At 33.8% G+C, this 14550-nt stretch overlaps 1 protein-coding gene across 2 annotated transcripts; it reads right to left on the bottom strand.

Annotated features, from left to right (window-relative positions):
• Positions 1 to 1969: 1969 nt before the first annotated feature.
• Positions 1970 to 8453, bottom strand: cdk5 (cyclin-dependent kinase 5). 2 transcript variants are annotated; one of them, XR_007895706.1, is made up of 12 exons: positions 8266 to 8453; positions 7183 to 7271; positions 7020 to 7087; positions 6521 to 6581; positions 6301 to 6357; positions 6075 to 6170; positions 5720 to 5794; positions 5544 to 5640; positions 5427 to 5459; positions 3651 to 4876; positions 2950 to 3030; positions 1970 to 2747 (listed from the first exon to the last, which is right to left on the bottom strand). XR_007895706.1 is itself a non-coding variant. In XM_051683029.1 (12 exons), the coding sequence occupies exons 1-12, from the start codon at positions 8300 to 8302 to the stop codon at positions 2661 to 2663; spliced, it is 879 nt and encodes a 292-aa protein (XP_051538989.1). In that variant the 5' UTR covers positions 8303 to 8453; the 3' UTR covers positions 1970 to 2660. The 2 variants fall into 2 exon arrangements, 1 of the variants encoding a protein (XP_051538989.1); XM_051683029.1 differs by having other exon boundaries at positions 3651 to 3711; positions 5390 to 5459.
• Positions 8454 to 14550: the final 6097 nt, after the last annotated feature.

Genomic DNA, 14550 nt, shown 5'->3' with positions numbered 1-14550 from the left:
TTTCACTTTCACATCTGGTGCCTGTTTAGTTTCACTTTCACATCTGAAAGTGGAGATAAAGAGTCTTGTGATGTGGTAGAGATTACAAGGCCAACACAGAAAAAAAGTTAATTACACTAAAACACCCATAAGTGCTGTTTTTGATTGAAAAAACTTTCATTTGGAAACGTGATGAAACTCTTTTCTCCATTACTGTTTATCAGTAGCTGTAATTATTGTTCCATTTTAATGTTAACTCAGTCTCTGATTGTGCCACCAAACAATCATGCTGTACATTTAGCACTATGATAGAATAAACAACACACAAATGTAAAGATGATAATACCAAAAGGAAGTAAATGAATTGCAGAGTAAAAGCATAAGTTGCATGTTATATGAAATCATGGCAAAATATCACAAGGTTGATCAGAAGTTGTGTGTCATTCAAAAATTGTCAACCAAAAAAGAAGACTTTGCTACCTGACTCATTTAATGGAAAGATAAATTCTAGAAGAAGCAACCCCAGATCATAACACTGCCCCACACTGGGCACTATGCATGATGCAAATTCTCATTGCATTGTACATATGGAAATGCTCTTACTTTCACCATTAAACATAGCCGTAAGTTCTACTGTCGATTTTTTTACAATGTGACTTCACCAAGCGTTTTAATTATCTCTAATCACGATCATTTTTTACGACCACATTTCTTCCACGAAGCTGATGGTTCACCACTATCCTTCCAGGTTTTAATAATGCGTTGGACAGTTCCTAACACAATTCCAGTGATTTCAGCAATCTCTTTAGTTGTTTTCTTTGCTTGATGCAGACCAATAATTTGCCCCTTCTGAAACACAGTGACATCTTTTCCATGACCACGGGATATGTCTTCAGACATGTTTAAGAAATGAGAAGGTACACACTGCATCAGTAAGGGTTAAAATAATTGTTGCCTGCTGAAACATTTTAATCACTGCAATTATGATCCAATCATAGGCTCTTAAGTATCTGCTTATTTAAATCCAAACAGCAACTTCTGTTTGGCCAGGCAGTGGTTTAATCAGTACTGCCTTGATTTAGGGTTGCAAACAGAGTTTTACTACATTCTTGGTAGCTTTCAATGATCGAAGGACCATAATAAGTAATATGGTTGCTTTCACATTTAGCTTCCAATCTGTTGCCAATTTGAATATACTTTATATACTGGCTAAACTGTTTTACCAACTTAAATTGGTCTATGCGACAAACCAATTTTATATATATTTTTTTTTCATATAAAAAACAAAACAAAAAACAATCTCAGTATTTAAACAGAATGTTAGATTTATTATGACAGATTTGTCAAAATATGCCAGGAATGGTCACTTACCTAGCATCCAATTCAACCTATGTATATTGATAATAAATAAAAGTAATTTCAAACAGTGTAAAAGAAACTGAAAAATACAACCACTCACTCTCTCAAATGAAATGTAAACAGTTGTCTGATAAATAGAATATCTTCTCAAACCAATAATGGATACAATTGCTATGAAAGGCTGGTAAGATGTGAAATGGATTATCTTCACTAAGAATGTTTATCTACTGAAGCTGATAAGAAAAGCAAAGCTATCAAGAGAGCAAATAAGGAGAAAATTTGCCTATTTAAGTCTTATCTCAAATTTTACAGAATTCCGGGTGATCTTAAATTATCCAATAGCATGACTCTTCAATAAGGTACGCATGTGCAACATCACATACAATTGTTTATATACAATTACAACACTGGCATACATATGTATGCAATCTCAGTGAAATTTGAATGTTTCAAATGAGGCATTACAAGAACATTCTATTTACTAGTGTTCTTTTAGATACAGCTATTGCTCTGATGGTCAAAGGCAATTCTTGTGGTACACTATGCAAAACAAATCTTCTTAACACCTGAAACTATCAAAGAAGTTTACTTAATAATAATAAAAAAAGCTACATTATTAGATTCACTGATATTATTTAAAAAAAAAAAAAAATGATAGAATTGTTTAAAATGACTCAATAAACGCTACAATCTCATTCATAGAAAATGGCAAAAGGACAGTTGCACCGTAACGACAAAAGAATAAAACTATTTTCCTTCGCCTTATATAAATATACCAGACACACACACACACACACACACACACACACACAAACTTAATGGAAAAGTAACTATTTTTAAATACTATGTATGTAACAATCTAAATCAAGTACTATATGTGCACTGTACCTTATTAAATTATATTGTTCATTTGATCTTTGACAAAATAAAAATAAATACTGCCTTTAAGTCTTCACGGCAGCATTTTGTAAACCATTAAAGACCCATGAAGCACATTTGGCAATCAACTAAATGAATTGTGCAGGGCCAGGATATGTGAAATTTGGGTGACTAAAACTGATGATCATTATCTTCTAAACTATCCCATAAATGTGAAAGTAACAATTTCTTGTTTATGAATTGTAATAGCACCACACTCTGCATTACAATGTGTCACTATACAATCACAAATCATTGCATGTGACTGATACAAATTAACTAATGAAGAAGTGTTGAAAGGTCCTTCTAGAAGAACTCTAACTGAAAGCTGGAGGAATTAATGGTGTTGCACGAGGCAAGACTGGCCCATTATATTTCTAAATGAAGCTCAGTGGATCTGAAATTTAGGGTGGGCAGAAATCAGCAAAGTAAGGGTGCTGTAGGGCTTCCTCTGCTGAAATTCGCTGTACTGGATTGCATTTCAGAAGATTCTGCGGAGAACCAAAAAAGATTTAAAAAATGACTGAAAATAACTTAAAAACAGTAAATGCATGTAGCTAATAGTTAAAAAATACACCACAAACCAATGAAAGAAACGCATTAACATTTCTGCAATACACTGACAAACAGTAAAATTACTAAAAATGATTACATGGACATCATCCAACAACTATCACAATGAGAATATTGTACCTGTAGTAGGTCTCTGCCAGTGCTACTGAGTTTCGGGACAACATTCACAAGTGATGTAGTAGCTGGGTACATTGGATATGGCTTTTAAAAAATAAAATTGGGAAGGAATGAAATGCAATGCAACAGATTGTGGTATTTAAAAAAATGTCACACCTTTGTTATAACAATTTTTTTTATTATTTTCTCATATAAGGGTCACTTGATTCCTTTAAAGGGATAGTTCACCCAAAAATGAAAATTCTCTCATTATTTACCAACCCTCCTGCCATCCCAGATGTGTATGACTTTCTTTTTTTTGTTGAACACAAATGAAGATTTTTAGTAGAATACAATGGTCCATACAGTGCAAGTGAACATGTCTTCAGAAGTGATATGATAGGTGTGGGTGACTTAAAGGACTCACCCACATCTATCATATCGCTTCTGAAGACATGTATTTAACCACTGGAGTTTTATGAATTACTTTTATGCTGCATTTATGTGCTTTTTAAAAGTTCTGGTCACAATTCACTTGCATTGTATGGACCTACAGAGCTGAGATGTTCTTCTAAAAATCTTTGTTTGTGTTCAGCAGGAGGAAAAGTCATCCACTTCTGGGATTGCACGAAGGTGAGTAAATGATGAGAGAATTGTAATTTTTTGGGTGAACTATCACATTTAAAATTGAGAGCCAAAATTAACTCTCTGAATAAATTATTTACCTTATAATCTGGAAGTTTGTTCATAGTCTGCCACTGTTCTTCTGTTGGTGTCCCCAGCAATGTACCAAAATGTTAAAGAATACCAACAGCTCCTAGGTCAGTCCATCTCAAGTGGTCCAATAATTGTACATTTGGTTTCTTGACCATTTTTAATTTTCCTATTTTTTTTTTATTTATTTTTTTTGTTAGTGTTTACCTCTCTGTATTGGTATTGCAAAATCACCAGTTTTTTATTTTTATTTTACTCGCTTTAACCACGACGGCAATCTTTGTCTCATGGCACACGACAAATTTTGGTTATACAGCTGTTTACGGAAACCTCAATATCTCGGCTCAGGATGATCCTAGCTCATTGGAGCAAAAACTGATCTCTAGAGCACATTACAGGGCACATGTACATATATAAACATTCTTGTTCCTTAGATGCAAGTCCTAATGTAATGTTCAAGATTGCTCCAAGTTCCACTTTTAGGGTCAATTTATAATGGGAAAGGTTTGAGTCTCAGTCTTAATTTTTGTTTAGCGGGTACCTAGGTAAGTATAGTGTGCATGTAGAACATTTCAGGTTTGAGACTTTTCTTATTTATTTTTTTATGGGGGAGAGAAAGTGCCATTTTTTTAAATTCCCCTCACTTTCGGGTTGAATATCTCTGGTGGGGGACCAGACAGTAACCTGAATTTTTCACAGAAATAAGTCCTCTATAGTGCAATCTGCAGTCAACATTTAGAGTTTGAGATTCCACTGGTTACAGAGCTAGGGCTAGTAGAAATGAACAGATGTAATATAAGCATAACAAATAATAAAAATAAACAGTATTTTACAGTAAATATGTTTATGACTGACATACAATAGCTTATACTTGTCAATGAGGTCTACTACTTTTGATATTGGCAACATTGAAGCTGTATCTATCACAGGGTTCTTTAAAAAGTTAATAAACAAAAGCATTTAGTTTTAAGTAACCTTAATGAACTGTATGTGGAATTTTTTGTGTGTGTGTGGATTTTCCCCCTTTTTCTCCCAATTTGGAATGCCCAATTCCCAATGTCCTTTTAAGTCCTTGTGGTTACGTAGTGATTTCCGCCTCAGTCCGGGTGGCGGAGGACAAATCTCAGTTGCCGGTCTCAGACGCGGAGCTAGGAGCTAGAACCATCCTGAGTTCCAAGGAGCTAGAACCATCCTGAGATGAGATATTGAGGTTTCCGTAAACAGCTGTATCCAAAATCTGTAACCAAAATGTGTTGTATGCCATGAAACAAAGATGGTCGTTGTGGTTAAAGTAAGTAAAATAAAAAAAATAAAAAAACTGGTCGTTTTGCAATACCAATATATAGAGGTAAACACTCAACAACAACAACTACAAAAAATAATAATAATAATAATAATAATAGGAAAATTAAAAATGGTCAAGCAATCTGTATTGGACCACTTGAGATGGACTGACCCCAGTACATACAGGACATTGTGTACCTATTTTCAGTACAAACATTTGAAATATATACAGTGGCCCCAAAAAAGTATTAAGATCTTATGCCACACTTAATATGTTTTGTTATCTAATGCACTGACATTTATAGATTTTAGCGTCAACATTTTTAAATATTAATACAAATACTTCGGCCACTGTATATATCACATTACAAATGCACAATGTACAAACCAACTACTGGGATCTGCTCTTGTACAATTCCTAAAATCAGTACAAAGCTGAAATAGAAAAACTGAACATAAAGGATATCTAAAGATCCTCTTTAACTGATCGTCCACATCATTACCAGGAAATAACGGCCGTCCAGCATTTGCTAGTTCTAAAAGCATAAGAGAGAGAAAAAAAGAGGGACTTAGTCTACAACTGAAGTTTCTGGTTTAAATTACACTTTTTCTTTTCCTACCTGCAAATATACACCCGGCAGACCACATGTCGATAGAGGTAGAATATAGCTTAGCACCAAACAGTACGTCTGGAGGTCTGTACCACAATGTCACCACCTGAAACAAATCAACATGAACTGAGGAAACTCCTCAAGCCACACTAAACAATGCTTTGAACTGAAGCTGCATCGCTTACCTCAGCAGAATAACATCGAACAGGAATCCCAAAAGCTCTGGCCAAGCCAAAGTCAGCTAACTTCAGTTCACCATTCTAATAACAAAAAAATAAACCAGATAAAGACATTTTATAAAGACATTTGTTAGAGTACAGCCTAAATTTGCCAATAATTAAGTGAACTACAACTTCGAAATACAAAAGGGCATGTGCATATTCAAGAACAAATTGTCACCTATAGGAAAAAGATTACTACAATATGGGCTAACAAAATATTTAAAACAGATAAACCAGATGACAAAGCCATGTGAAACTGTATCTCTTAACTTTCTGTTCCTGACACTAAATATTCAGTTTCAGACAGTCATTTACTTACTCTGTTAATTAGCAGATTTTGTGGTTTAAGGTCCCGGTGAAGAACATTTCGACTGTGGCAGAAGGCAAGTCCCTTCAATAACTGGTACATGAAGGACTGCAAAGAGAAAGGTATTAAAATGGTTTGCATTATTTGACAACTAAAACATCAAGTGACATCAAAAAGATGTTCTTTGTCCTCAAGTCTTCATTCAGATTTGAAAGGTTATGACAAAAGAGAATCAAACCTTAACAATCTCTGGATCCAAGTCACCATTGCAGCTGTCGAAGTATTTCTTCAAATCCTGTTTATATGGAAATCACATGACATTTTATTAAATACAGCACCTATCATATTAGTCTAATGACACTAGTCAAAACTACAGGACTATTTGATTTAACAAAGCAACCATATAGATATCCATAAGACAATCAACATGAAATGTATACACCACTACTTGCCCTTACCTGGTCACAGTACTCAAAAACTAATGTTAGCTTCTTATCACTGTGAAGGACATCATGCAGCCTACAAGACAAGAGATTGTTGATAATAATGCACAAATGTTATTTTTTTCTCATATTTTATTTAATTATTTAAAAAAAAACATAAACAATATTAAACAAAATCACATAAAACCAACTTCAACATAAAACACATTCAAAACATAACATATACTGGGCAACAACAAAAATCACAATGAACAACAAAAATTACTTGCATTCTGAATAATGAAACGTATGGAAAATTCAATTAAAAAATTAATATTAAAAAAAGGAATAAAAAAAAAAGAGAAAATACTGATAATTAATTGCAACTAAAATGTATGCTTAAATGTCACTTGGATGGATGGTGAAATACTGAAAATGCATTAAAGTAAAAAAATTAAATATGTAAAAATTAGACAGAAATTATATAGTATCCTGAAATACTAAACATCCAATTAATAAATAAAAATAAACATACCTTACAATGTTTTTATGCTTAAGTTCTTTCAGGAGGCAAATTTCTCGTAATGCTGAACTTGGTACCCCCTGTAACAGTTTTGAAAATGAATGTGACACTTTAAATTTGCCTTTTATTTTGACATACTTATGTGTCTTTCAAAAGCAGTCTTGACTTTTCTTACCTCATCATCATCATCCAATCTCACTCTTTTGAGGGCCACAATCTCATGCGTCTCCCTGTTCTTAGCCTTAAAAACAGTCCCATATGTACCTGATGACAGAGTACAAAAACATCAAAGCAAACTAACAAATTAATATTGTCATGTGGAACCTGTTACTTTTCTCAGCGCTGTTTAAAATGGACCAATCACAGTCTAGGAGTCTTGTTTACGATTACAATTAGTGCATGAGGCACTTTGAAAATCATTTTATAGGAGTTTAATCTAGAAATAAAACGATTCTAACGAAAATACCTTTTTTTTCTTTTTTTTTTTAATGTCTTAAAGGTGCACGCAGTAATTTGTTTCATTTAAAAAGTTTTACTTCTTAAGAAATGAATAGTAATTTTAAAACATATGTATTAAATGATGACCACTCATGTGAGATGAAGAGTTCAGTCATTTCATTAACCTTATAAAAGCTGTTTTAATCTACAGGGAGCAGGGGTGCCTCATGGGGGCAGCCATGTTAGTATCACATGACCATCTTTTTTCCGACAACAAAGCACTTGAACGCAATGTACTCATAATTACCACTTCAGAAGTAGGAAGTAGGATAATTCCGATAATACATGAAGGCAGCATAAATTAGACAAAAATTGTCCTGAAATTTGAATGCTGCTCAAAAGGACTTTCGCTTTAAGAGCCCCCATGCGCCCCCTGGAAGAAGCACACTTCTGTCTCATAGGTAAAAGTTAACTTTTGTCGCCCAATGAAAAGCACATTTTAATAACATTGGTCGCACAATGAAAATCATAACAAAGCCTGATAATAATGCTAAAATTAATGATCGATCGGGGAGGTTGCAAATGCTGTTATTTTGTACTTAACGCCAGGTGCATCATCTCAATAGCTCATATCAGTATGTCAGCTCTGAACCAGGTCTTATCTAGACTAGACATTAATCTTAACAAATGCATACAAATGCACAGCAGTCTCCCAAACGCTTTTAGCTCCACTGCGGCACCAGCAGCAAACCTTTAATATGGTTAATACTCCATAAATCTGCATACACAGCCATTCAGGCCAGGCAATCCCCTTACTCACCCTCTCCTATCTTCTCCAACTTCTCATACTTTTGCATGCTTTCAGCCAGTTACATCAGCTTCTAAATAAAGCGTCCTGGCTGCTTATGACACTATCTATTAAAATAAAGGTTTCAATTTTAAAGCCGATTACTGTTGTTGTTTTTATATCAACAAGGGGCGTAGTACGCGACATGAAGAGAGCTTCAAGATGGCGATTCACTAGGACACATTTCAAAATAAAAGTAAATCTTCAAAATTAAAACAATCTTTATATATATATATATATATATATATATATATATATATATATATATTATATATATATATATATATATATATATATATATAGATTGTTTTAATTTTATATATATATATATATATATATATATATATATTATACTAATATATATTATTATTTTAATTAAAATTAAAATACTTATATATTATATATATATATATATATATATATATATATATATATATATATATATATATATATATATATATATAAAGATTGTTTTAATTTATATATATATATATATATATATATATATATATATATATATATATATATATATATATATATATATATTTTTTTTTTTTTTTTTTTTTTATTAAAATGTAATACTATTTAAAAAATAAAAACAAGCATGATGAAATATATTAGTGGCATATTTAAAACACTTGCATAATTTATTTTTTCAAATTAATACAAACATACAACAAATAGAATAATAATGGGAATGCTGTATGAAAGCATATTTTAGATTGTTAACATTTTAATACACCTAAATTTCCATGGAAGACAAGCAGAGTATAAACACATTGCCATCATATATATATTCCAGTAAAATATAATGTACATCTCACTTTATTGAAATCCTTTCATTAAAAAAAAAACAAAAAAGGAAAAGATTAAAATACTGAATGTAAAAACATTTTAAATCCACCGGCTACTACTTACACATCTTTCCATCACATATAAAGCTGAAAACACAGAATATTCACTAAACGCCCTTGTTTATGATAGAGAGCCAAATAAAATTATTTCACAAACATAACAGTGTAAATTACTCAAAGCGCCCAGAAACAATCATAATGTCCAGTGGGTATTTTTAGAACCCACTGGTTTTTAATCAGAGCCCGAGCGATGGCGATACGCTGCTTTTGGCCACCAGAGAGTGTGACTCCACGCTCACCTTTATATCGTTGCAAGGGGAAAAAATGCTAATTTATTTTAATTTTACATCTTTAGACAGATTAGAACTGACCATCCTTTTGAAGGTGAAGTGTATAATTTAACTCCCACTACCAATCAGAAACTGCACAAACAATGACTTTTTTTTAAACCTCATGCATTTCTAGACAGATAAAACATCTATTTCAACATGACCTTTTTTCCATAAAAGCACATACCAACCACAGTGTTATAGCCCATCTGGAAATCCTGTGATGAAATAATGAGCACTGGCTTGTTTGGCCGGAGTCATGACCTCAGCGTCTGTGGCACTGGGCTTTCCAAACCTGATATTCTCTATGACTGAGGTACCAAAGAGAACAGGTTCCTGTGATAAAGACAGCATACAATTATAATAATATACATATAAAAGAGAACATGGCAAAGATATATGACACAGAAAATAATAACACAGAAAGGCCAAAGTGTAGGTGTAAAATACTGTAGAAATCAGAGAGACAGAATAAACTGTAACTGACTAATGAACCCAACGACGTGTCCTCTAAGCCAGGACGGGTCCACTGAGTGTGCACATTTTTACAAGGGCTTCAACTTTTTTAAAAACTTATACTCTAACTGTCTAACAGTCTGGCTCTGGAAGTAAAAATTCCATAATTTTTTTCCGTAAGGGAAGTGATTATTAATGATAATTTATATAACTTTAAAGACAGATCTACTGTGTGCTCAGAGGTAGTTAATCAATGTTATATACTACTGCTGAAGCCACCAGTATATGTTATTTCAACGTAATAATAATAAAAAAAATAATAATAATAATGTTTAAGGATTTCCTGGTGAATATTTACCGTACCCATGATCCTGAAATGTAAAATCCACCAATCAGAGAATTGTGGAAAACAAACTGCAGCAAAAGAGCCCAGCAGCAAGCACCCATTCCAATGAAGCACTGCAAATGACACAATCGAGTCAGTTTTCATACACTCTTAAACTACTTATATATTTGTATATATCTGAATACTTGGAATATCCTTTAAATATACTAAATCTATACTAATACTTATTTTTACATGGTTTTTAATTTAACTACGTCATTAGCAGTGCTTCATGGGATTGTACTGTAGTTCATGCCCTAATGAAAAAAAACGGTATGTACTTGTACCTTAGTCTTTTTGACCAATTTTCTAATACTTTTTTGTTTCAAATCAAAGTTTGTAATGTTGTGATTCACGAAAAATGTATAAAAAAAAATACTTCCGGAACCCAGATGGCTGAAGTTGCTGGGCACTATTGGGCTTTCTATTGTAGAATTTTTTTTTATTTTTTTTTTTATGATTTACTGCTTGAGCCAAAAGGCGTCGATCCAACTATTGTAACACTTAAAAGTCTCAAAACAATACTAAACGTATGCATTTTATGAATACTTACTTATTTCAAGCCAAATAAAGAATTAGAACTTATCAAAATCAAAACTATGAAACGTCTGCTTGCTATATAATAGCTTGTTGTTAAAACACCTAAATCACCCTACCTGAGAAATAACCAGCTTGAAAGAGGATTTAAACTCCTGGATGTCTGATGTGAAGCAATTAACCAGCTGTCCGGTCTTGTTAGCATCGAAAAAGTCAACATCTTGTGTCTAACATTATAAACAAGCAGTTGATGCAATGATTAGAGGTCAACTGATATATCGGTTTTACCGATTAATCGGTGCCGATGTTTTTGTGTGAGCTGGAAGCACAGATATTTCAAAATAAGAGTCCCAGGTGTATTTTGGGCTTGTTTATAATTAAAATAAGTATGCATCAAATCTTATTTTTTTTCTGGTTAATGTTGGGATTTTGGTTGCACAACAAACACGCATCTGGGATTTTACTCATTTTGGAATCTTGCAGCCTCTCTGTCTGTGCCCGTCACAGTACGGAAGACTAAAAACACTTTTTAACATTTAACAAATCGATGTTAAAAGCTATCAGCCGATTAATATGGTTATCTGCCTTTTCCACCATCTTAGTTATTGGTATCGGCAAAATCCACTATCGGTTGACCTCTAGCAATGATGACTCAATTTATCAGCAAAGCACACATTAACACTGATGAAGCAATTAAAATGTTTTATGTTGTCCATATCTGGGAAAATGACCACGCCCATAAACATCTTCTAATATCATAGCCAAAGGGTATGCATGTCAAAATGTTGTCCATTCAGCTAATATAATGGAACTGTAATTAATTTCACAACTCTAACAAAAGACGTTTTATTACGAACCGAAGCAAGGATGTGAAGAGAGTTTTCCTCATATTAGCAGCCACTCTTTCTTCAACTCTGGATAGAAGGATCATGTAGCCACTGGTCAACAGACCATAAAAAACAGTAGGGGACATTCACAAATGTTATTTTTATCAACAACTTGTGCTTCTCTCTGCCATCTTGGCCAGATCTACAGATATTGTCTGATAGTGTGAAAGTGATAAAGTCAGAGACAAGTTAAATGTTGCAAATATAGTATCAAAATGTAACTTAAACATGTTCTATAAATGTCTTGCCTGTAAGCCATACAGTCCGAGCAGCTTGATAGCAGGTGCTCAGATGTCTTTCATGCAATGACCAGCTTGATCTCGCAAATGGCGAGCAACAACATTGACCAGATCTCCCAGCATCAGTGGAATCTGAATATTAAGGGCCGCTGCTACAAACACAAGCTGTAAGATAAGAGAATTCATTATCAACTTTTAAAGAGACTACACAACAAATTAGTTAACCAAAACTATCTATAACACAGTGGGATCTAAAAGTCTGAGGCCAAATTTAAAATGTGTGATTTGTACAATATAATCCTTAAACAAAAACTAATTTTGAAAACTGTATTCATGTACATGTTTTAAATTGGACTTTTCACCCAAACTGTTATGCTGATATTATATATACACTGGCGGCCAAAAGTTTGGAATAATGTACAGATTTTGCTGTTTCGGATGGAAACTGGTACTTTAATTCACCAAAGTGGCATTCGACTGATCACAAAGTATAGTCAGGACATTACTGATGTAAAAAACAGCAGCATCACTATTTGAAAAAAGCCATTTTTGATCAAATCTAGACAGGCCCCATTTCCAGCAGCCATCACTCCAACACCTTATCCTTGAGTAATCATGCTAAATTGCTAATTTGGTACTAGAAAATCACTTGCCATTAAATCAAACACAGTTGAAAGCTATTTAGTTCGTTAAATGAAGCTTAACATTGTCTTTGTGTTTGTTTTTGAGTTGCCACAGTATGCAATAGACTGGCATGTCTTAAGGTCAATATAAGGTCAGACATGGCAAAAAAAGAAATAGCTTTCTCTAGAAACTCATCAGTCAATCATTGTTTTGAGGAATGAAGGCTATACAATGCTTGAAATTGCCAAAAAACTGAAGATTTCATAAAAAGGTGTACACTACAGTCTTCAAAGACAAAGGACAACTGGCTCTAACAAGGACAGAAAGAGATGTGGAAGACCAGATGTACAACTAAACAAGAGGATAAGTACATCAGAGTCTCTAGTTTGAGAAATAGACACCTCACATGTCCTCAGCTGACAGCTTCATTGAATTCTACCCGCTCAACACCAGTTTCATGTACAACAGTAAAGAGAAGACTCAGGGGTGCAGCATTATGGGAAGAATTGCAAAGAAAAAGGCACTTTTGAAACAGAAAAACAAAAAGAAAAGGTTAGAGTGGGCAAAGAAACACAGACATTGGACAACAGATAATTGGAAAAGAGTGTTTTGGATCTTAACCCCATTGAGCTTTTGTGGGATCAGCTAGACTGTAAGGTGTGTGAGAAGTGCCCGACAAGACAGCCACATCTATGGCAAGTGCTACAGGAAGTGTGGGGTGAAATGTCACCTGAGTATCTGGACAAACTGACAGCTAGAATGCCAAGAATCTGCAAAGCTGTCATTGCTGCACGTGGAGGATTTTTTGATGGGAGCTCGTCTTTTGAGCTTGTCTCCACATGCAAACTGAAGCATTGACAGTGAATTGTGTGGAGGGGTTTTGAGAGATGCTCCACTGTACTGTGTGCTGGCTACGCTTGAAATACAACAGATATGTCATAGTAATAGTTGTAATGGTACAGTGATGGTATCAGATGGTAAAAGCATGGTACTCTGATATATACCATGGTACAAAAAGACATAAATTGGGTAGTGGTGGCTCAGCGATTAAGGCTCTGTATTACTGACCAGAAAGTCAGGGGTTCAAGCCCCAGCACTGCCAAGATGCCACTGTTAGGCCCTTGATGCTGTCTGCTCCAAGGGTGCCATATCATGGCTGACCCTGTGCTCTGACCCCAGCTTAGCTGGGATATGCAAAAGTATAATTTCACTGTATATGTATAAAAAAAATAAAAATAAAAAAAAAAAAAAAAAAATTATAATGTGTGACAAAAAATAAAAGGCTTCTTCTAAATCATCTTTTTCATGCATATAATATGCATCTATATGACAAAACCTGTGCCATATATTTCATTACGTAACATAACTACATAACCTAATGTTCATTTATGTACTTTAAACTGGAAAGCAAACAGATAAGCGCATGGATCATTATGCAAATGAAGCAAACTTTAACAAATAACACATCTGATGTTTCCTTGACAGTTTCTTTGAAACTACATTACAACATTGTTTGTACCAATTGTAGTGGATCATAAAATCTCTTGCTTTTTGGGAGCACAACAGTCGATATGGCGTGACAGCGCCGCGTGTGAATCGACTGCAACGTGCAAAATGAAACATTTTGTTGGAGTGTTTGTAAACGACAGCAGGAAAAGAAATAAAGATTATACGCGAAAGTGAATTCACTCAAGGATTAACATGTACGTCGGCATGTTTAAACAATCCCAGCGTGCGTCTGATTCTTCCAGCTCGTGAGGGAAAACAAACAACACGTCACCGCAGTTTGCTGGACAGGCAACTTTGCCACAATAAAACAAAAAGAGAAATATAATTGAAAACATGCAATGACAAACTGAGGTCACGTTTTAACATAATATACATAGAATTAAAAATGAAATTAAACAAGAAAAAAAATTATATATATATATACATATATATATATAT

Source organism: Myxocyprinus asiaticus, chromosome 41 (assembly GCF_019703515.2).
Source record: "Myxocyprinus asiaticus isolate MX2 ecotype Aquarium Trade chromosome 41, UBuf_Myxa_2, whole genome shotgun sequence".
In the NCBI taxonomy this organism is placed as follows: domain Eukaryota; kingdom Metazoa; phylum Chordata; class Actinopteri; order Cypriniformes; family Catostomidae; genus Myxocyprinus; species Myxocyprinus asiaticus.
This window is presented reverse-complemented; position numbering and strand designations above follow the sequence as displayed.

What these genes read in the sequence shown, in the direction of transcription:
- cdk5 (XM_051683029.1), bottom strand. Translation starts at nt 8,302, where the DNA reads ATGCAAAAGTATGAGAAGTTGGAGAAGATAGGAGAGG. An exon ending in GTTGGAGAAGATAGGAGAGG is followed by an intron (nt 7,272 to 8,265) that starts GTGAGTAAGGGG and finishes CTCTGTCATCAG; the next exon opens with GTACATATGGGACTGTTTTT. An exon ending in AAAATCTGCTAATTAACAGA is followed by an intron (nt 5,795 to 6,074) that starts GTAAGTAAATGA and finishes TTTTGTTATTAG; the next exon opens with AATGGTGAACTGAAGTTAGC.